This window comes from Sceloporus undulatus, chromosome 5 (assembly GCF_019175285.1).
Source record: "Sceloporus undulatus isolate JIND9_A2432 ecotype Alabama chromosome 5, SceUnd_v1.1, whole genome shotgun sequence".
Lineage (NCBI taxonomy): Eukaryota > Metazoa > Chordata > Lepidosauria > Squamata > Phrynosomatidae > Sceloporus > Sceloporus undulatus.
Window position 1 is genome coordinate 42504804 of NC_056526.1, and position 23220 is coordinate 42528023.

The window sequence follows — 23220 nt, forward strand, 5'->3', positions numbered from 1 at the left end:
TTCCTACACAGCAATGACAAACTGTATGAAGCTGTACTACTGGGTATATGAAAGACCAAGCAGTCGGGTTTCTTGCATGGATGCTGTATTATATTCATACTCAAAACCTATATCATTCTCAAGTTCTCCTTTAGCGATAGCAGTGGGAAGATAGATATCATCAGCATGAAAGCTAGTCAGTCCTGCTGCCATGTGGTTTGGAAGTGTTAACCAATGACTTAACATATGGTCACTTTACCTTGCTTGTGGACAAACATTCATCACAAAGAACAGTGCTGTATACAGAGACAACAATATGTCTATTAAGTGTACAGACAGAGTTTGGAATGTGCTGGCCAACACAGGATTGTTATCTTGTACATTATATTAATATCTGCATAAAGACGTTAGATAGTTATATTAAGCAAAATAGATATAATGGACATAAGCTATCCCGCACTGAGCAGTGGTAGGATGATGCTCTGGACATAAATCATTATCCTACTACAGTGGGCCCTTGGTACCCACTGGGGTTTAGTTCCAGAAGCCCCTGTAGATAACCAAAATCTGTGGATACTCAATCCCATTATATACAATAAATCCCATTATATACAATGACATAGTATATAATGGTGTCCAGTATATAAAATGGCAAAATCAATACTTGCTTTATAGATTTTTTTTGTGGAATATTTTCAAGTGATGGTTGGTTGAATGTGGATACAGAATCCATAGATATGAAGGGTTAACTGTATTTCCCATGTGTGATAAAGTCCATTGTTTTCTCAATATAATTATAGGACTCTACAGATTGGCAGGATCCTGCCCCAGATCGGTGCCACAGCAACCAAATACCATGGCACTGATCCGACCTCCATAGAGCACAAAAAGAAGCTGGAAAATGGTTCCTTTTTGTGCCCTCGGAGGGGCGCCATAGATGCTACCGCCTGGTGTGATGATGTCCCTTTGGCGCTGCGCCGTTTGGATGCAGCGCCAGAGATGCATCATCATGGTGCACCCCATGTAAATGGGCACATGCCAAGATGGCAGCCCACAAGTGGCAGTAGGGCTCTGAGCATGTGAACACTCAGCCCTACTGCAGCCCTAGTTCGGGTGCAGGCCGGCATAAAGTGCTGGTCTGTACACCCTCTATAATAAGGGGGGGGGGGATTTCACAAGGATAAGTAGCTTAATGAACAACAATTTACTTTATTAGTGCAATGGGTGATGTTTTCCCAGACCTTTTTCCACTATAAAATTATAGTGTTAACATTCAACTTTAACTGCCATGGCAGCATCCCATGGAATCCTGGGATTTGCTGTTTAGGGAAGAGTGTTTAGGATCCTCTGTCAGGGAGCAATATTACCCGCTATAAACTCAAAATTCCATAAAATGGAACCATAGCAATCAAAGTGGAATAATGACACTATAGTGTTGCAATGTAAATAGGCCCTTGGTTAAGGGCCTATTTAAGAGAGCTCTAGTACCTCACCAGACTACAAACATAAGAATAGATGTAATCACTGCAGTGAACGTAGAATCATTCTACTATAATTGTGTAGTGTGAATTGGTCCCTGTTACATTAAAAGGTTACTTTTTAAGGCCATTTTAATGCATTTTAGAGGTCATTTTGACAATAATTCTTCACTCTGTTCTGCCATTGTCTTATCAATTCTAAAGGCTTTTTTAAAAAAAGTAACAGAAAAATAACAAGTGGTACAAAAAGGTATTACAATAATACATTTTCCAGCATTACAGTGAATAATTACAACCAACTACTTTCCAAACACAGTAATTGGGAATGAAATATTTTTTATAAATAAACTTATTTTGTGCTTTCTACAAACACTCCATTTTTCACTTTCATGTTCCTGTTTCCGAGAAATTAATGACTAGCTTCATTCAGAATCCATCACAGAAGTCCTGTTCCCACTGTATTTTTCCTCTACGCATTCATGTTTGTCCCTTACTCATTGCATTTCACATCTGTGAATTCCCAGGGTCTCTGTTATTGAACATGTCAGTGCTTTAAACATGGGCAAGTATTATATTTACAGAGCTCTTTATGCATTAAACATCTGAATTTTATACAAAGAACTATTAGGATTAAGTAAATGTAACAGTGGTTGTTTGGGAATATGCATTTAAATGTAGGAGGGAAAAGAGCTTGCCATAAATTATAATTAGTTACTTAGACTCTGTGGAACAGAGAGACTTTATGTTGTTTTTTTCAAAAATAGATTGAACATCTTTGTGAGACTGTACTGTATATACTTACTTTATTTGTTTAATCATTGACTAAATATTGCTTCATTTCTTCAGTACTTAGGCCTTTAAAGTCAACAGATAACAATGTGAAATAAATAAAACCTTTGTCACCCACTGTGCTGCATAAGATTTTACGTAACTCTCCTAAAAAATGGGAAACCTTTGAACGGTCTGTCAGTAATATACAATGTACTGCAAAGAAGCCTAATCAAATCTGATTTGGAATGTTATCACTAATTCCTGGAATTAAAGAGATATTTAAGTCTTTTCTGCAACAGACATGTTTCATTTCACACCATGTCAGGACCTTCCACAACTTCTTTCCAATTTGGATGGAATAACTGCAGTTATCTTTGTTTCTTCTTGTGCTGTTGGATTAATTTCAATATTATTCCTTGCTATCTCTGCCTTCCAATTGCATGGGATAGTCTAGTCCAATGTCTTTGTTATATTATTTGCTCCTTCCCATCATGAGTTTATTCATAAGGATTTTCCTCCCAATTTGTATGGAACTAACGGCAGTCACTACCAGAAGATGTGATGATTGCTGCCAGTTTAGCTGTGACATTCATCACATCAGCCAGAATTCTATATCATCATCTACATTACATAACTTTATGTATACTTAGCTACATAGCAGAGATGCTAAGAAACCCTGTAAGTGAATGGCAAAGATGCATATTGGGACATTTACAAGAGTGCCTGATTCACATCAGTGCTTGATGCATGTTGGTGCCCAATAGACATCAGTGCTCGATGCGCATTGGTCCCATTGTACATTGGTCACTTTGCCAGCTCTGCTAAATAACAGGAGCCCTCTGCTGGATATGGATGTTCTAATTCTAATTCCTGCATTTGTAAGTCCACTTACGAAGACATAACTTCCATACAGGATTCTGCCCACAGTTTGTTGTGGATTTTTGTTACACTAACAAGCAATGTGATTATCAGTCACAGATAACACCAATAACTAACAACAGTAATTACAATAACCTTTTAAATGCCGTGCAAGTTAGATCAAGTTTTCTGTGTAGTTTAAATACATTTTAATATTTTTAATGTGTAATTTTTAAAACTATTTAAATTGTTTAATTGTGTTTTAAATTTTAAATTTGTACTTTTGGCCCTTTTGTATTGTTTTTAAGTGGAACTGTTTTAAATCTGCTGTTAACCTCCTTGAGTCCCTATAGCTATATTGGAAGAAAGGCGGGATATAAGCAAATAAAATCATCATCATCATCATGATGTGACACAGTAACATAGGGAAGAGTGAGTTTTAATCCTCTGCCCCAACTTTGATGACAGCTGGAATTGCCTGCCACTGTGTCTTGTTTCCAGTGGAGCAAAGCTCCCACTAGAGTAACTGGAAAATTTCCTCCTAAAGTAAATAACAGCCAATGTGGGGGTGAAAATTCCTATTGGAACTGTAGCAGAGACAAATGGTTCAAACACTGCACGTTGAGCCTGACAACAAATATATCAATATATTATTATGGCAGTACAGTATACCTGAATCTCTGCTACCAGGGCAAAACAATAGGGCATGGATGCTTCTGTCATACACTTTGCTGGTAAGCATCTGGATGGCCATTGATTAGGTTTCATGCAGCACAACAGTTTTGAAATTTAGACAGTTATTTGAAAAGTAACATACATAAATAATTATTTTGTTCTTAGCATCTATTTTTTAAATGCTACCACTTCCTGTTCCATTCATTTCTGATTATCCCAAACTTCTCCATCCAGATTATTTTAGGACTGTTGTGTGACTTCTTAAAACCTTGGCTGATAAGTCAAAAGGTTTAATTAATTCCTCCTCCTTCTCTTTGCTACAATTGTACATATCACTTCACAGAATACAAAGAGACAGGTTCCTTGTTTTAAAAGTTAGCTATTCAAAAAATCAGCACAGGAAAAGCAACAGAAGAAGGGAAAGGATGTTGAAGCGGGATTTTAAAAGGAAAAATATGAGGTTGTTTCATGTATAGATATTTCATTTTGGTTAAGAAACGTATGGACCTATGGAGATATGACAAAGGCTTAGAACTTTATCACACTCATTTTTGTTTCCGTTACAGGTACGAGAAGAGGACGCTTGTGTGCGTGCATGACCTGCAAAAAGTGGATTTTATCGCAGGCCAAAGCATCCTTCGATGCTTTGATCACCTGAAAAGCGGTATATAAATAAAGCTTTATATTATTATTATTATTATTATCCTCCAAAAAGCTCCATTCCGTCCCCTGGCGCCAAGCCGTTCCCGTTCAGTGCTGACGGAACTGATTTGCTACTTAGTGATAGATTATCATTGATAAAGAGTGTTAATCAAAGTATGTCTCACATTTACAATGCAATTTTTCTGAAGATCATATAACAATAAAAGTACAATTGGCATCAATTACTGTGCAGTGATAAAGACATGCCAATAGTATAGATTATTTATCTGATGAAATGCATTCATACTAGTAGGTATTATGATACTAATCGTTAAGCAATTAACTTTTGAGACCATATATCTTTGCACTCCTCAGCCCACAAGGAAATTCGGAAGGATTGCACTGACATTCCCTTTCTATTCCAGATAGAATAAAACAGACTGATGGTACCTCATTTCTATCCCTCGCTCATTCCAAGGACTCTGGATATTTTTGTGGGATATTTCCATTACCACATGCCCAACTTTAGCCATATAACACAAGTTTGGAGAGCAGCTTATAAATAAAATAATGTAAACAGATTAAAACAATTTAACTAATAAAAATAATTTAAATAGACTATTTAATAGACTAATAATAATAATATACTTAATAGACTAATATGTAAAACCATATTGAACACATTAACAAATTAAGACAGTTTAAAAGGCTAAAACAATTTAGAATGATGTGTGTAAGCAATTTGAAGTAAATGTTTTTACTTGGCATCTAAATGAAACGAGTATTGATGCCCATTGGGCTTGAAAGGAATTCCACAGTTGGGGTACAATGGTTGCACCCACAGGCTGCATCCACACTGCAGAAATTATCCAGTTTGACAACACTTTAACTGCAATGGAATTCTGGGAATTTTAGTTTCAGTGGCATGAAAGCTCTCTATCAGAGAAGACTATCTCACAAAACAACAATTCCCTGAATTCCATAGCATGGAGTCATGGCAGTTAACCTAGTGTCAAACTGGGATTATTTCTGCAGTGTGGATGCAGCCACAGTTGACAGAGGCACTCCCTAAAGCATCAAGATCCCAAGCCCAAACCTTCACCACACTTTGCTTCTTGCTCTGTTTCTGTCCTACAGCCCCGTGATACAGTAATCTTTTTAGAAGTGCTGTCCAGTCTTCTCTGTTGTTTCTACCCCTCTCCTCAGATGTGTAATTCTTACTATCCCACAACTCTATCCTTACTTGAGATGCTTGACTGTGTCTTCTAGTCTCCTTTTAATTCTCAGCCATTTCACACTACCCCCATTTATTCATGTTCTCATACAGCTGCACGCTTTGGAATAGTACAAAAGGGAGGCCAGCTTTGTAATTTCCCAATCCTCCTCTGAAATGTTACTACACCTACCGTAACCCTCATCAAGTTTGCAAATGCTGGTTGTCTTTTGTGCTATTTCTTCAGTCTCTACTGAGAAGCTTGGACTGTTGCTGGGACAGGCATTGAAATCATCACAGTCTGAGAGGACGAAGGATGGTACATGAATACATAGAGGAGAGAATCCTGTTGGTGTTTTATGCTTATGTAAATTCCACTGTGGAAGCAGTTGAACATTTTTGACCAATGTAGAACATCCAGATAACAGTTCTAGGAGTGGAGTGGTTGGTTCATGGATATATATTTGGGCATAGATGCACCTGGACATTTAGTTATGCATGCAGTTGCACATTTGGTGACTTGATTCAGTTACACAAAGTTGTCATTCAACACAAGATTTGGCACAGTGGTATTCAAACTTGTTACCCTTAGGACCCCCTTTTGTATCTACGTTTGGATGTCACACCTCTCCCACATTCAACGTAATATATGAATAAAAATATTTTGCTTATTTAGTGTGCATATTTTTGTTTGCACCTTCATGTATATTCATATTTTAACATTTTATAAAGAAACAACATCACTCAAATTAGAACAGTTTTATTTAAGTAAATTCAGTAATTAGTTCAATGTATGTGTAAATTTTACACACAAAAAAGTTTGGGAAGAGGAAGAGGAGGAGGAGGGATCAGAGACTCCAAGTCTCACACACTCCTTGAGCAACTCTCCGACCAACATATTATTTGTGAGGAAAGATCAAATATGTTGTCTCAAAAACGTGCATGTATTCAAAAATTATCCCAAGAATTATAACTATGTTTCTAATAATAACATTTCAATCTCTGTTTGTATAATCTGGAAGATAAGGGAAAAATTAAATATACCACATGGCGAATAATATAAACAGTTCAAGGAAGAGGAGGTAGAAATATTCTGTTTAATGAAAACCAGAGATTTCCATGGCCAAGTTTGGGGCTAATTTAATAAGAACTAAGCATTTTTATCAGCTGAAATGTGAAAACCTATTAATTTTTTACTATTCCTAGTTTTGGAAGCAAGAGAAGCATCTTTTGAAACATTCATTATTTATCATTAAAACTGCATTAAATATCAATGTTATGATCAGAGAGAGTCAACATGGTGTTGCGGTTTGAAGTTTGAACTGGGAATTTAAGGGACCTAACTTCAAACATCCCCACAACTGTGGAAACTCATGGGCAAGTCTTAATCTCTTAGCCAAGACAAAGTCAACAGCAAATCTTCTCTGAATACGGTACATCATGCCAAGAAAACCCTGTGATGGGGGCCACCTTAAGTTAGGATTTGAAGGTGTAAAACAACTGCGATCTAGCCAACATGGGGATTTTGATGTATTTGGAAAGTAACTTTTTGAAGCCTCTCACTACATATATAGTCAGTATACAAGATTCTGTATCATTGTTGTTTTGTTTATTCTCACAAAATTGGACACTCAACCCTGTGAAGCTGCTCACTGTAATTTCCATTTGATTGCCTTTTCTGGGCTTCAAGCCAAAAGGAAACAAACCATTTAAAACTTTGGCTTTGTACAGATAAACAAATATGAGTGTACTCACGGGTAAATACAGAGAGAAAGAGAATAATAATGAATGAAAGGATCTTTGATTCATTGAACAGGTTCTGCATTTCTAACAAATGACAGGCATCTGAAATTGTGCTTTTCATTAATCTGAAATCAATTTTGCTTTGCCAATTTTAGATAGACTGGGTTATGCGCATGGCACCGTGATAAACGGGCAGCTGGCAATTTCTGACAGCTCATTTAATATCTGGCTGCTTTTGCTATATATGAATGAAGATCTTGTATATCATATCCGACTTCACTGTTATACATTTCTATCCTAGTCACCACATACTATGTTCTTCATTGTCACTAATCCAGGACTTCCCCATTTAATCTAATTTAATTACCACTTATTTCCAAAGAGCAGCTAGATATTAGCTAGGATCAGATGCACCTGTCTTAAAAGCATGGGTAGTCACAATTTAGTACAGCCACTTTTGGCTAATGCATGTATTAAAGCTGCAGTCAAATTTTGTTCACCTTATTTTTCAGGAAGGAGCACATGGTGAGCAATGATGTACTAATTCAATATGCTGAAATGCAGGTACTCCTCATGATAGTCTGTCTTCATAGCAATGCCCACAAGGTGAGGACAAAACTGCAGGCAGGTGTCTTGATCCACATCAACAAACTAAGTTTCACCAGGAGAGCTTGTTATAGAGCAAATGATTCCTAATTATTCATTCAAATCCCATTGCAGCTCATCTTAGAAGGTAATATAGATGGCAAATGATGCCATTGCTCATGCTAATTGAGAAGCCTTGGTGCTCCAGTCCTATGAGTCAAAGTTGCATGGCACTGATGGTTAAGACATTGGTTAAGTCTTCCAGACTCCATTTGCCAAGAACCTTGGCTGCTGCCACGCTGCAGGATTAATTCAGTTTGACAACACTTTCACTGCCATGTCTCAATGCTATGAAATTCTGGAATTTGTAGTTTATTGTAGCACCAGTGCTCTCTCACAGAGAAGGCTAAATGTTGCACAAAACTGTAAATCCCAGAATTTCTGGCATCATTGAGCCATGGCAATTAAAGGGTGTGAAACTGCATTAATTCTGCAGCCTTAGACACAACTACAGCAGTATACCAAGTTGATGGAAAGCGCCACAATCTTTACACTAATGTAACAACCATTTGCTCTTATATAAATATAAATTTCTATTATAATAATGGAGATTAACAGTATATTTCTGTCACAACAACACAGCTGACCCGTAAGAATCACAATGTCAAAAATGATTTCATCTGAATTTTACTATGAGAGTAATAATGTGAAAACAAATCTATCATTTACTCAATTTTCTAAGTGAAAAAACGTTTTGAGCCTTTGAAAACCAGAAGTGATTGAAAAATTATACAGTACAGCATGCTTCCCATGAAGTTGTCATAAATTGTGGGGAAAAGTCTAGACAGGCTTTGAGTAACATCAAATGTATTGTTGAATGCAAATAAATTATTGTAAGAACTGTAATAATCAGCATAGAGCTTTTTGAGTAATACATTTCTACTTCCTATATCGCATGGAGGATCCAGTTTTAATGGGAACAACAGTCCCAGAAGAAATGAATGAGAGATGAACCAGATCATAGTTGTTCTCTTATACAGGGGGATAATTTCAGTGAAGCTTTTTCACATCAGGTCCTTTGTTTATAACCCAAGCTATAACCGCAGAATTCAAAAGCAAAGAATACCACGGAGTCCAAAATTATACATTTCCTTTTCATGCTGATAGACCCCAGTACTAGCAAATGTTACCTAGTCTGGGCTCAGATAAAGAATCTCTCTCCATAGGGCCTCCCACCTAAGCAATCTGTTCAACACAAGGTACCCTGTTCTGTATTTTCACACCATTTGAAGTATGGTAAGTAAGCACACAATAAGGCCTTTTCAGTCATGGCACCAACCTCCGTAGCCCCCTCCCTTCAATGTCTGGTGGGGAAAACAATTCCTTATTCCAGGGATATTTGGAATCAAATTGAGACAGAGTATTGCACAGATGGGGATAGTGTTGACTGTTCTTGCCTCTCCGTTGCTTCTCATTTCATTTTTGTCAGGGTTTACTTTGATTTTATATTGTTAGTCACTTGGGGGAGGGGGGCATCTTTGACAGAAAGGGTGGCATAAATATATTAATAAACAAAGCTGTACATTGAGGATTGTGACTCAAAGGTCCAACCATTATTTATTTATTTATTGCATTTGTATGCCACCTATCTCCCAGAAGGGACCAAAGGTGGCTCACGGACAACCATGACAAGTGTGTGTGTGTGTGTGTGTGTGAGAGAGAGAGAGAGAATATTACTCCATAGTCCCTTGATGATAAGGTTCTATATTGTCCTGTGTAGCAGCTATTTGGTTGAGATGTGACAAAATGTTGAACAGACTTATATGGTTCCCCCTTTGGAAAAATAATACCTGGCAGGTTTTAAGAACTGTATGTCATGAATTGTCTTCATTAGCAACAATGTAGTCTTTGGTTAAACATTGAATTGGCCCCTCCACCACACTACATTCTCTGTTCCATGACAGTCTGGGGATTAACACAGCAGAACTGTCTGCTAAAGGAATTGAGGACCATGGCATTGGAGCCAAGACCATGCTTACATTGCTAAGTAGTGACACAGTACAGAACCTCATTATATGTTAGGAAGGATCCATATGCTATAAAGGACTGTGACCTTCAGACAGAGATCTGAATGGGTTGAATATTGGGACACTACACCCAATTTTTGTTTTTAATTAACCCATTTGCTGTAATACATGTTCAAAATGACTGTGTCACAGCAAGCCATTTGGCATGATTATTCACAAAAAATAACAACTATATAGATACTGCCTGGTTTTGTACAGGGTTGGTAATGGTCACACAAATCATATACGGTCAAATTTATGATGAATCTTGAAAGTTGCTTTTTTCACACTGGTAGGAAGTCTCTTCTTCTACATCTTGCACTATCCCTTTTTGCTTTTGCAACCCTTTCCTTCGTACTTCATCATTTTGAATGGTAGCCCCGTACGTTTTCTTTGAGCTAACAAAGCTATCATTGTTCAGTTCTGTTTCTTCCGCCAGTTCATCTTGGTCAATAATTCCACATTTTTCTTCATTAAGGCTTTCTGGATCAGCCCATTCCTGTTTCTCACCAGAAGCAAAAATGGCATAAAATATCACTCCACTGTAATGAACTAGGGCAGCTATGAGGAAGACATTTTGCCATTCTTCGCGAGTCTGAAAGGAATTACATGACACACCTTATTATACAGATAAAAAGAAAGTCAAACACTGAATTTATGGTGGACACTAGCAACGTGAACTTATTGTGCACCATACAGTGTAGCACTATACTGGTATTGAAGTGGAGGTGCGATAAGGATTGCTTCTATACTGGTATGTTTCTGTGTGCTTCAAAAACACAATTGCTGTGCTGTAGAAGCCTCACATGAAAACCTCCTTAAGGGGAAGGCAATGGAAAACTGCCCTGAAATAAATCTTACCAAGAAAATCCTATGACAAGGGTGCCATAATGTGAAGGCCCATTATAACCACAACAATTTTCTATTATAATATACAAATAAAAATCACAAAAGAACAATTTTCTACACTTTCAGAATAATCAACACATCAAGTATTAAGTTCTTCACTGATTCTATATTACTCTTGTTCTTATTCTTAAGTTCTTCACTGATTCTATATTACTCTTGTAAAGAGTTAGCCCATAACACCTCAAAAATTAGGTACCAGAAAGTAATGATTCTTTCAAATAGTCATTGTCTGCAATGCATATGAATGTCTTATGAGAAGAAGGTCTGCCTAAATACTTTACCTTATGTTTAGTCATTGCACCAACAATGAGGGGGCATACCATTCCGGACAATGTCCCTACGCCATTGGAGATGCCCATGAGGATACTAGCATAACGGGGTGCAATATCTAAATGGTTGACATTAAATCCTGTAACACATAACACTAGTTAGTAATGTGCAGTCTGGAGGGCTACATTAGTTTATCATAGAGAAAGTGATTTAAGCAGAACAAACCACAATGGATACCTGTCTTTCTGCTTCTCAGATTTTTTTTTTTCTTTTTTACCATAACTCCCTGAATCATCCTGGACATGGAGGAGGGGTCTGGGAATAGCAATCCAAAGCATAACTATTCCAAACTTTGTTTTTAGGTATTTACTTTTAGAAGGTTGATAAGTAGAGCAGAGTCAGACCACATTATGAAAACAAGACAACTTCAAATGTCATAAAACCTCACTGTTCAACAGGTGAAATCAATATTTAAAAGCACTATGCTGTTAGAATGAATTTATGCTAAACATTCCAAGCCATTCATTTCTTTTTAAGTCTTTATAAAACCTCATTATGTAGTGAGTTTCACTAGCCATAAAATAGCAGAATGGTATATAAAAATGGTGTCTGACTTTTTGATATCTATATAATTAAAATTGTATTAGAATTTAAAAAAAAACCCTGAGCTATAAAGCAATTCAAGCCAGACTCAGTCTCACATTGGTGCAGACTTTATTGGAACTGCAAGAAAATCATTGCAATTCTGAAGATAAATATAAAAAGGATTCCGCATTGGTAAGATATTTGCAAGGAAAATAAATTGTTCTTCATGGAGGGGTTCCTTGCCAATAGTCCTGGAAAAAGAGAATGCTTGGTCACCCTGACTGACATGGAAATCACCAGCTGCCATTTAATGAAGTTATGAATGCAGATTTTTTTTTATAATGATTGAAAATCAATATTTATTCTACTGAATGGGCCAATGGAATGCCCCAATTTGCCAAGCAGAAAATCCTAGGCTACCCACATATTTGCATTAGAAACCAGCTTCATATTATAAACTACGCAAAGAACGATTTCTTTCATCTGAATGAAACTTGAAAACTGCAACGCATGTATTTGCAGCAAATACAGGTCTAGTTTTTAAAATACTTTCTATGTTGGAGGCAGGGAGGCACCATCTGGACTAGGTTAAGTGGCCATGCTGACTGAGAGGTTCTTGGAGCTGTAGTCCAAAAAGGTAACTTGTCCAAGCAATGGCCCTTGCTATTTGGGGGACAAAATGGGATCCTTTGCTGTTGGGAGTGTAGTCATAAGCAACCAATCTATACCTATGATGTTTAAAACAAATTCTTCAACTTGTTTAACATTAATATTTTAAGTTTTACCTGAAATAGCAAATCCACTAAAGCCTACTGCTAAAACCAAGAAAGAGATAGCCACACCTCTTGTGTGAGAATAGCCAACCACCAAAAGTAAAGTAGCTTCCATTCCAAAACCTGCAAATGAAACACATTAGGGGAAAAATTAATACATTCCTTAAAATACAGTGTTTCAAAAGATATCCTAAGAGTCTTGAAAGTGCTGCTTGTTTTAAGATTAGTTTCACATGCAACTTTGCCATCAACAGGTTTTCTAAATTAGAGTTTAGGTTTGAGTTTTCCTTGTTGAATATGGCCGGGGGAAGCTTCAACATGGCGCAGTGCTGAATTTATTATAATATTTATTATAATGTATTTATTATTATTATAAACAAAACACAAGTATGTACAGAAATATTTAATTCTGGATAACATATATAATAAAGGTGGCTGCCCTGGAACTCCCTTCCCAGATGATTTGGACTGGCACCTCTCCTACTTTATTTTCGCAGAACAATAAAGACTTTTCTGTTCAGACAGGCATTTGATAATTCACTATATAAAGCCCATCCCACAAAATAACGTGCTGGATCTTACTAACTGTTATCTTATGCTGCTCTGTGAGTGTGTGTTTAATGAAATATATTTTAATCTGGTTTTAATTTTTTGATTGTTTACTTTCATTTTAACATGTATATTTTGTGGATTTTAATGATATGTTTTTTTAATGTAAACTACTTTGTGTCCTGAACTGGAAAAAAGAAATAAACATAACAGCAACAACAACAACATATGTAAAAGGTGTTATCGAAGGCTGTAATACATAATGCTACTCAGTGTGCTAGTCCATGATGAAGGGCCATGATACTGGCTGCTGGTCCATAGACATTTTCTAGAATATTATAGTCAGTGAGGACAAATAGAGGAAAAATACCATGCCAGTCCTCCACATCAGATACCTTAAGAAGTGATGACCTTAAGCATATTTATTGAAACCAATGGGTTTAAGCATGCCAAAGTTATTATTGGATAGTTGCTGTCCCCATAGCATCTGAATCATGGAATCTATTTAAAAAATAAGGCAGATTTGTGTTTTTGAACAGAAGATGCGCATGATTTTGGCTTTAGCACAAACACACAATCCATTCCTTCTAAGAATGAGCACCAATCCTCTGGGGTTACTTTCTCATATGATCGAGTACTAACTCCAATTATAACACAAGTATAATAATTTACAATATACTTCTTTTATTCATGCATTAAAAATGTTTGAACCATTCTTTAAGGGAGTTGGTACCTACAGCTCTAATCTATCCAATTGTTTGATATAAAAGCAGATAAAGTTCAGAGCTGTAATCTGCATTATTATGCATTCAACAGATCGTCCTTATAGATATAACCCATCGCTCTTTATAGCAGGCATATATCAGTGTCTTGAAAGTTAGTGATTTATTATTATAAAACAAATATCTTCTTTGTATAATGCATAATCTGAAACAGGTTTTTCTTTTTAATTAAAAACTACATTGACCAATTAGTCAATCAAGATATAGTCCTGAACACATCTGCATGTGAACAGACATTTGAACATTCACAGGGCTGCAACAGAATTTGCATGAATTGAGAAATGTTAATGCCACACAAGAAGGTGGAAATTTCCAATTAATAAATTAACAGTTTTGGAAACAAATTGAAGGCACACAATTTCAACATCTAAAAAGCAATGTAAACTCAGCAATAGGACTCAGTTTAAGCCAGTATAACAGTTGTTAGACAGTAATGACAATTGGGACTAGAAACTAGACTTAAGCTAGAACATTTTCTGGAAAGGAAAGCTCAATTTGCGATTACCAAGCTCTACTCCTCCGTCTCTTGTTCAGACACAAACATACACATTCACATACTCTAGATGAAATAATGCATTAGAATCTGTCTTATGGTGAGTGCAACCATAGGGAACTCTGCAGGGGTCATGGGTCAGTTTTCCTCCCAGGTGCTTTGGGGAATGAAGTGGGGGACTTTTTGTGTGTTTTCACATGTTGAGGGGCTCTTTGCACGGAGTTTGTGGGGAAATTTGATGTAAAGTGTGCCTTCTTTTAAATTGGGGGTTTGGGTGGACTTCAGGAGCTATAAAAGTGGGGTCTGGGGGCTGCTTGCCCTCCAAACTTTGCCTCCCTTTGCATTAAACAATGCAACTCAGTTTTGGGCAGAGGTTCTCCAGAGGTTCAATGCAGAGTCTTTCACAGTTCCACTGAAAATGCCAAAGGTTGAATCCTGGATCTTCAGGGCCGACTGTAGGTATTTGGCCACCCTATGCGAGAAATATTTTGGCACCCCCTGTCGCTCCTCATAATTATTTTCACCCCTTGATTTATGCCAAAAATTTTTTTTAAAAAAAAGCCGCCCCTGAATTTTGTTGCCCTAGGCAGGTGCCTAGTTCACCTTTATGGATGAGCCGGCCCTGTGGATCTTCTGTATATAAAGTTCATGCCCGACTGCCTTGTCCCATACATTTATCCATTTAAATCCCTTTTAAAGTTTAAGGCTTTCACAGCCAGTGTCCATAGTTTTCTCTGGTTTTCTGGGCTATGTGGCTGCATTTTGGAAGAATTTCTTCCTGACGTTTCACCTGCACCTGTGGCTAGCACCTTCAGAGGGTGGTGGCACGGAAGTGTGTGTGGTGTGTGTGTGTATACTTGTGTGACCCTTGGTTGGGAAGAAGTGATTTACATGTTAATCTGTGTTGGACTGTTGTTGAATGGCAAGGCCTCAGGGTGGGAGGATATGTGTGTCTATTTAATTAGCAATCCATTGTCTGTGGAGAAACCCCCTAACCCTGGATGGTGTTCATTTGCATGTACTGAGTCTTGATTTTGGTGTTTTTCAGGACTGGTAGCTAAACTTTTTTACTTTAAGAGTTTCTTCTTTCCTGTTGAGATTGTAAAGGTGTTTATGGATTTCAGTGGCTTCCCTGTGCGTTCTGACCTGATAGTTATCGGCATGGTCCAGAATTTCAGTGTTTTCAATTAGTATTTTATGCCCAGAATGGTTTATAATGTGTGCTGCTACTGCTGATTTTTCCAGCTGACCCAGTTTGCAGTGTCTCTTGTGCTACTTGATTTAGGTTTGAACACTGCATTTGGTGATCCCTATGTAAACTTGTCCACTGCTGCACGGTATGCGGTAAACTCTTGGAGCTGTAAGAGGGTCTCTCCTATCCTTCACTGAGTGCAACATTTACTAGATTTTCTTGGTCAATTTGTAGACCGTTTGGAGGTTGTTTTTCCTCACCAATTTACCTATTCTGTCCATGACTCCTTTGATGTACGATAAAAATACCTTCCCCTTGGATGGTTGTTTGTCTTCATTCCTGTTTTTTTTTTGGGGGGGGGGGGGGTCTGGCAGCTCCTCTGATATCTGAGGTGGAGTAACTGTTGGCCTGACGAGCCCAGTTTAGGTGCTTCATTTCATCTTCCAGGAAGTGGGGTTTGCAGATCCTTTTTGCATGATCTACCAGTGTTTTTATTGTGCTCCTTTTTGCCAACCACAGATGCAGGCAAAACTTCAGGAGTAAATTCTTCCAGAATATGGCCACATAGCCCGGAAAACCCACAGGAAACTAATTAAATCCTTCTTTACATTATAAAGATTCCAAAGTATCTTAAGAGCTTACCGTGAGGACTTCTACTTATCCCACAGCCATGGCACCAAATGTGAGAACCTTTTAGATGTCTGCATGGTGGCTGTTGTTGTGTGCTTTCAAGTCATTTCTGCCTTATGGGGACATCTTGACAATATTTGTTCAGTAAGAAACTTTGTTTGTACAAGCCTATCACTAGATACCAATACCCTTGAATCACGGCTGCCACGACAGAGACCATGTGTCTGAACTCATCTACACCAAGAACATTTGTCTGAACTCATCCACACCAAGAACACTTTTGCAGCATCATCAGAAACACAAATGTATAACACAAGGATGCTTTATTAAACAGAAGTTTAACATAAAGAGATTACTAATTTAACACAGGCAGGCTTATTTTTATCTATTTCTACCTATTTGATTGTATGTACAGCGCTATGTAAATTTACAGCGCAATATAAATAAAATGTAATAATAATAATAATAATAATAACAACATCTAAATCCTGATCAACCTTAACTAACTTTAAAAGTCACATCTCTTTCTCATATTTCTAACTAACCAACTAACTCTTATCTCTCACATCTCTAATTGCCAAAATATTATATGCAATGGCCTTTTAAAATCCTATTCAAACATTCACCATTTACCAGTCATATTGAACATTCCATACTCTTAACTTCTCCCTATAAATCACTTAATATTTATTACATCTATGACATTTACTATTAATTATATACATAGTCATACCTTACCTTAATTTCTCTAACAAACATGAGAGTGCTTTTTTTTCTTTACATAAGTCCAGAACATCACATATACACTTTACTTGGTTTTATAAATTACTTTTTCACTATTAGCAAAGCAGATGTCTGCATTAGGCCATAACATATCACTGAAATATTTCATCTAGAAAATCTAGCATACCTCCACAGTTCATGATTTTTCGTACTGCAGTTGTAGTTAAAATCCGTCTGCTTCGTAAAAAGTCAGCCAGCTGACCACCAATGGGCACAATAATGGTCATGACCATATGTGGGACAGCAGACAAAAGCCCAACCTAAAAGTAAATACACACAGCTCTAGGGAAGCATATTTTATGCATCTCTATGTATTTGTGTCCATTAGAATTTTTGAATACATCCTCCACTTTAACCAATGGAACCAATCAAGCGAATAGTTTGGGCAATTGAGTATGAACTAAGGTGCCTTGCTGGCAATATCCTAGAAGCCCTGTGAGCTTTCCAAAGAAAATAAGCCATATGTAATAAGTGGAATAAAATAACTGTGAATGTAGTTCTGCTCAAGCAGCAGCCATCTTTCTCACACTCCTCTCACTGTAGGCTATCCTGCTTTTCCTGAAATTAGAAGGCCTTCAGTACAGTTCAAAAGAATAGCCTGTTGGACAATAGCATGTTGGACTGCAGCCAGTGATGAAAATCAGTGGAAATAAACATTTTATTTTATATTGTAGAGCTGTTTTCCATCGTAGGTGTACCCTGTATAGAAATGTAGGATTGTAACATAATAAATTGTGCAAAGTAAGATCCAAGCCAGTATTTATTATACTTTTTTAAAAATAAATAAAAAATAAGAATGTGTATGGTCATAACACAGACTATGTAACAGACTATAACTCATGTCCCATTTCAGCAATATTTAATCTCTTCAGACTATTCTATCATCTCTCTCTATGGCGGGTTACACACCGCCATTTAGTACGTAATGAATACGTACTAGGGTTAGGAAGGGGCGGTGCCCCTAACCCTAGTACATATTCTGTACGTACAATATGGCGGCGGCTGTTCCACACGGCGGCTGCCATATTTATGTATCGGACGCTGTGCGTCCGCACGTGTCGCGGCGTCTATGACGTCGCGAGTCCGCCCCTGGCGCCTCGCGACGTCATAGAGGCGTCGCTTAAAGAAGCTCCATTTTGGAGCTTCTTTTTCGGTCCGTGCGGGAGCCGCGCGGTGTGGCTGCTGCGGCTCCTGCACGGAGCAAGTGGCGGCGGCGGCAGACTGCCGCAAAGCGGCAGTCTGTAACCCGCCTATGTATCCCTGGAAATTTGCTGAATTCCTTCTTCCTGTTATACAGAGAACATTCTGTGTCAAGCTGAAAAAACAGAGTTATCGCCGTTCCATACCAAGATTTCTATAAGAACTGCACAAGATGAGAAATTCAATATACACAATTCTCTTCTCCTCCCTATGATTTTGGGAAAATGTAAAAAAATAATCTTTGTCATGCACCTGTTAAAATTCACAGGAACATCTGTCATTTAAGGCCACATAGCAAAATGGGGAATAAATGGAAGTATATGTTTGAAGAGGCTAGCCTTCATGACCAGAAAGAGCTTCTTCTGTTTACAGTTGCCATAGAGCCCTTCCAGATAATTCTGAAAGTCCCCGATTTTGTTATGTTTTGGGGATCTCCATATGCTGAAGTATACAACTATTGTTTCCAGAACACAGATTCAACAGAGATCGAGAGAAATGTTTGCACTGAAACAAAATTATCATAACATTTAACCAATGTAATAATGCATTATTTCTGAAATGTTGCATGAATTTAGATGTGCCATGTGATCACTGGGAAGAGGAAAAACCCAAGGAAGGGGCAGGTGGGGAAACATGGGGCAGTTCAAGAAAAGGTTTTGATGAACCTGGAAGTATGTAAGTAAAATCAAAACAAAGGGAATTCCAATCTCTCAGTACTTCCAGACACTTTTCCCTCATCTGGGCAAGCCCATTTGGGTAAAATATGGCAAACACCATAACTTAAAATAACTCCGATAAACTCAGATTGCTACTCTTTTCTGTTGCTTTACCATCTGGAAAAGTGGCAGATGTTTTGAAAGAGCTTTAGGGAGCCATTCCACAGGTTGGCATTTCCTTCCACAATGACCAAAGGCCACCTGGATTACAGAGAGAAGAAACTAATTGACTGGGGGGGAAATTCACCGTAACAGTATCTCATTTGGATTGGCGAAAGCAGGGATGTAGCCGGGGGGGGGGTCTTGGGGTCCGGACCCCTCCTTCCATTAGATAAAATAAATGGTGTATGCTGCTGCGCCGCTGCACCCAAGCCCCATTATAATGATGGCACTTAGTCTGGACCCCCCCTTCCCAAAATCCTGGCTACGTCCCTGGCGAAAGGTCTCAGGATTTGATGGACATGTTCTGATCAATGTATGTCCTGAAGAATAAATTGCAACAGGAAGTACAGTGGGTCTTTTGTATCTGCTGGGATTTTGTTCCAGGACATACACACACACTAAAGATACCAAAACCCATGGATACTCAAGTCCTGTTATATAATGGCATAGCAAAATAGTGTTCCTTATATAAAATAGCAAAATCAAAGTTTGGTTTTGAAATTTATATATTTTTGGAATATTTTCAAGCCATGGATAAGTTTAATTTGTGGATAAAGAATCTGTGGATATGGAGGGCTGGCTGTACATTGCTTTGGACATGGACACACACACACACACACACACAAATGATGCACCTCCTCTTGCAGTTTATTCTTCTGGACACGGGATGGCATTTTTTTTGTCCCAGGAATTATGAGACAGGCAGGGGTTAATTTTCCATGTTCGTTTCCCAATTTCATCTATAGTTTCATGTGATCTGATGAAAAGAATAGCCCAGTATTTACTAGGAGTATTAGCCATTCAGAGGAATCAGGAATGTTATCCAGCCTTGTTCCATTATCCTTGATCCAAAATCCTTTTGGTTTTTATTAGCCTCTTGTATGTCAAGCAGTAGGCACAGATTATCTAACAATAATATTGAACAATTCTAATGGAAAAGTCAAACATGCTTATTTCTTGGGATGCTCAACTTCTCTAACTTTAACAGCAAATAGTGCTTTGCCATTATACTGTTAGAGAAATATTTGTAGATTTACCTTACTTATTGCAAATCCAAAGACCTCTTCAAAGTAGGCAGGCTGACTTATAAGCAGTAAATAGAAAGTCCAGCTTCTGCAAAAGTTTGCTACAATGATTGCATACACAGGCATTGATGTGAAAAACTGCTTCCATGGTGTACTAAATCTCTGGAAAATAAAAATGTGAAGGCCTTAGAATAGCTGGAAGTCAGCAGGGATAACAAGAGTCAAACGCAAAGAGGATGACTCCATACATTACATAGTCATATTGCTAGACAGGTACTTTTAGTATCAATTTTTGCTGTGAATACATGTGAATATATATTTATTCCCTAATTTAATTCACTTATTTAGTCCCTACACTTTACTCCCTACTGAATATGGATTTGGGATTTTGCAGGCTTTACTTTCTTGAAAACATTTCCATTTAACATTTGAATGTTAACTTTCAGGGAAAAGTGTGTAAATAGTATGTTTTACATTGCAAGTTTATAAAGTACAAAATAAAGTTTATAAAGTACAAAATAAAGTAAGAAAAATGACCTCAAACTATTACATTTAGAGATTTAGTCATATTCAAGCCCTCTAGGTTTTCAAAAACCCAGGGAGCTCACAGGTGGGAGGACTGGTGATAAAGGACACTAGTAAACATTCTCATATTTCTTACAGACTTACACTTTTATTGTAAATATTTTTCTGCAAGGCACACAATTGCTTCTTCTAAACACTTGTGCAAACAGTGTTTGTCTAACAAAATATACTAGACTATGATCAAATATGACACTACATCTGTAGTATGTGGGCATTATATTGGTACCATAGGTGCCACAAAAAATAGTTTAGGAGTAGGGTTTTAATCTCACATTAGAAATTGTACAGGTAGACAGTGAGTACCAGCAATGATGAGGCAAACTGTTTACAAAATTGTTTTTTGTAGCAAATTGTCTTTTCCTTTTCTTTGTTGACTGTTTTCTATAGCAATTTTGAGTAAATCACGAAGAGAAAACACCCATGGTATTATAATATGGTATATTTATGAGACTGAGCATGACATAGTGGTTTGAGTGTTGAACTACAACTGTGGAGACTACAAGGGGTTGGTTCCTCACTCAGCCATGAAACCCACTGGGTGACCTTGGGCAAGTCACACTCTCTCGGCCTCAGGGGAGGGCAATGGCAAACCTCCTCTGAACAAATCTTACCAAGAAAAGCCCATGATAGGGTCACCTAGGGTTACCATAGGTCAGAAATGACTTGAAGGCACATAGCAACAGCAATAATATTTAACTTACACTGGCACTGACTAAATTGGCTCCTCCTATACTTGTTTCTATGTAAGTTCTTTCCTCCGTGGTTATTGTTGGATGAACAGCTGGGCTCTCGTAGGCATGCAAGAGCCAGAACATGTACCAGGTAATTCCAAACATTCCTGTAGATAAGAGGGAAAACACATTGGTAATCAAACTTGCCAAAATGACAGTATGTCAGAGTTTCATTTTTCAACAAGTCAGGTGAAACACAAAGCACTTCACAATACTATATTCACAACAATATTTTATAATCTATCATATAGGAATATGAGTAAAATTTAGTGCTTGAAAAGGTTACCCTTTAGACTCCATGCTGACTGAGGGATTCTGCAAGTTGTAATCCAAAATGTAAGTTTTGGTCTGGTGGTATCACCATTTGAAAGATGTGAGCATTATTATATCTAAAATAGCTTAGATCTCTAAAACAGATTCAGCTTTTCTTTATCGGGCAGCTTACCATATATATAAAAGACTGATGACCATCCTATATATTGTACCAAAACACCTGCTAGTGGCATAGCAACCACTGCCCCAGCATAGGAACCTGTAGAATAAAAGTATGTAATATGAATAAACAGCTGTACTATAACTCACCCAACACACTATAATCTATGGGCAGATTTCATGGTCAAGGTAGGAAAAGTTCATATATCATTAAACGTACCTGAGATTTCTGCTATAATGTCAGCAGTGTGAAAAGTAAAGGTAATATCTCTCAGAAAGCTAACATCCCCAAACCAGTTTCCAATCAGATTTCACTGTTGTGGAGTGCTCAAATGGAGGATCCAAAGCTAGGGGAAATTTATCATCTAGCCAATGTTTGATCAGTTGATCATAATAAATAAAAAATAATAGCATCTAGGCTAACCCAAATCTATCCATTTAAGAGCAACACCCAGCAGAGACAGCTTTTAATTCCATTAATATGTTATTATGGAGAACTTGCAGCTATGGAATATCACCCTCAGATTTTTTACAGAAGCCAGTTTGATGATGGCTACATTCTAGCATCACAAAATGTAAGAAAGAAAAGTCTAAGAGTATTAAGTCAGTTAATGTATTAGGGGAAATATGTTAGTGTTAAAAAGGTTTTTTAAAAAGTGGAATTTGGATCATTTTGAGAACTCATACAGACAGGCCATGAAATCCTAGTTTGGCATTTAACTGTGTTGCTAATGAATTATTCTAAGGGATGGACAGACTCAGGTGTTATTCTTTCCCTCATTTGACAGTAGTTTGTGCTTTGTTAATGAACGGTTAACCTGCCTATGAACCACTGCTGGTCATGTTGAGAACAACTCATGATGAGCAGCCCTTGGAATAATTCATTAGCAAATTAGTTTAACCTGCTGTTACCCATGGTTTTTGTGTGCCTAGTGATCCAAAAGGCATTTCTCAACTACCCTTACAAGCATTAACTAAATCCAAACACAGCAAGGTTGGTTAAGGAAAGAAACATATTTTAGCTTGCTGTTTTCCAATATCTAGTGTGCATCTCAAGAAGCTGGAACTTAAATGTGTAATACAGAAAAGAAGGAAGAGCTACAAAAGACAGGCAACCTAAACTTAGTGGGAGCATAAATTGACATGGCTGCTCGTAGTAGCAGAATGTTGCCAACAGAGACAACACTGAGAGAGACAAACTGTTTTGTGGGTTCAGTTATAACTGGGAAACTGCCTGTGAAAAATCTGCCAGAGATGCTAAAGTGAAAATTGGCTGGGTGCTGAGATTGCAATGAAAGTTTTTTGGCTATAATTAGGCTTGATATTAGGAAAAATGTGAAATAGAAATGAAATGTGGAAAGGTAAAAATTGGGGAACTAATAAAAAGACTAAT

The 23220-nt window shown here is 37.5% G+C and overlaps 1 protein-coding gene across 1 annotated transcript in view; it reads right to left on the reverse strand.

Annotated features, from left to right (window-relative positions):
• Positions 1–9972: 9972 nt before the first annotated feature.
• Positions 9973–23220, reverse strand: part of SLC17A8 (solute carrier family 17 member 8) — a 28246-nt gene continuing 14998 nt past the window's right edge. Inside the window, exons 6-12 of the mRNA XM_042466442.1 lie at positions 21841–21927; positions 21366–21502; positions 20092–20241; positions 17104–17236; positions 12560–12670; positions 11201–11328; positions 9973–10605 (exon numbers count right to left, since the gene is read on the reverse strand). Of these exons, the coding sequence (XP_042322376.1) occupies positions 10267–10605; positions 11201–11328; positions 12560–12670; positions 17104–17236; positions 20092–20241; positions 21366–21502; positions 21841–21927 (1085 nt within the window). The 3' untranslated portion in view covers positions 9973–10266. The remainder of the gene's footprint in view (positions 10606–11200; positions 11329–12559; positions 12671–17103; positions 17237–20091; positions 20242–21365; positions 21503–21840; positions 21928–23220) is intronic.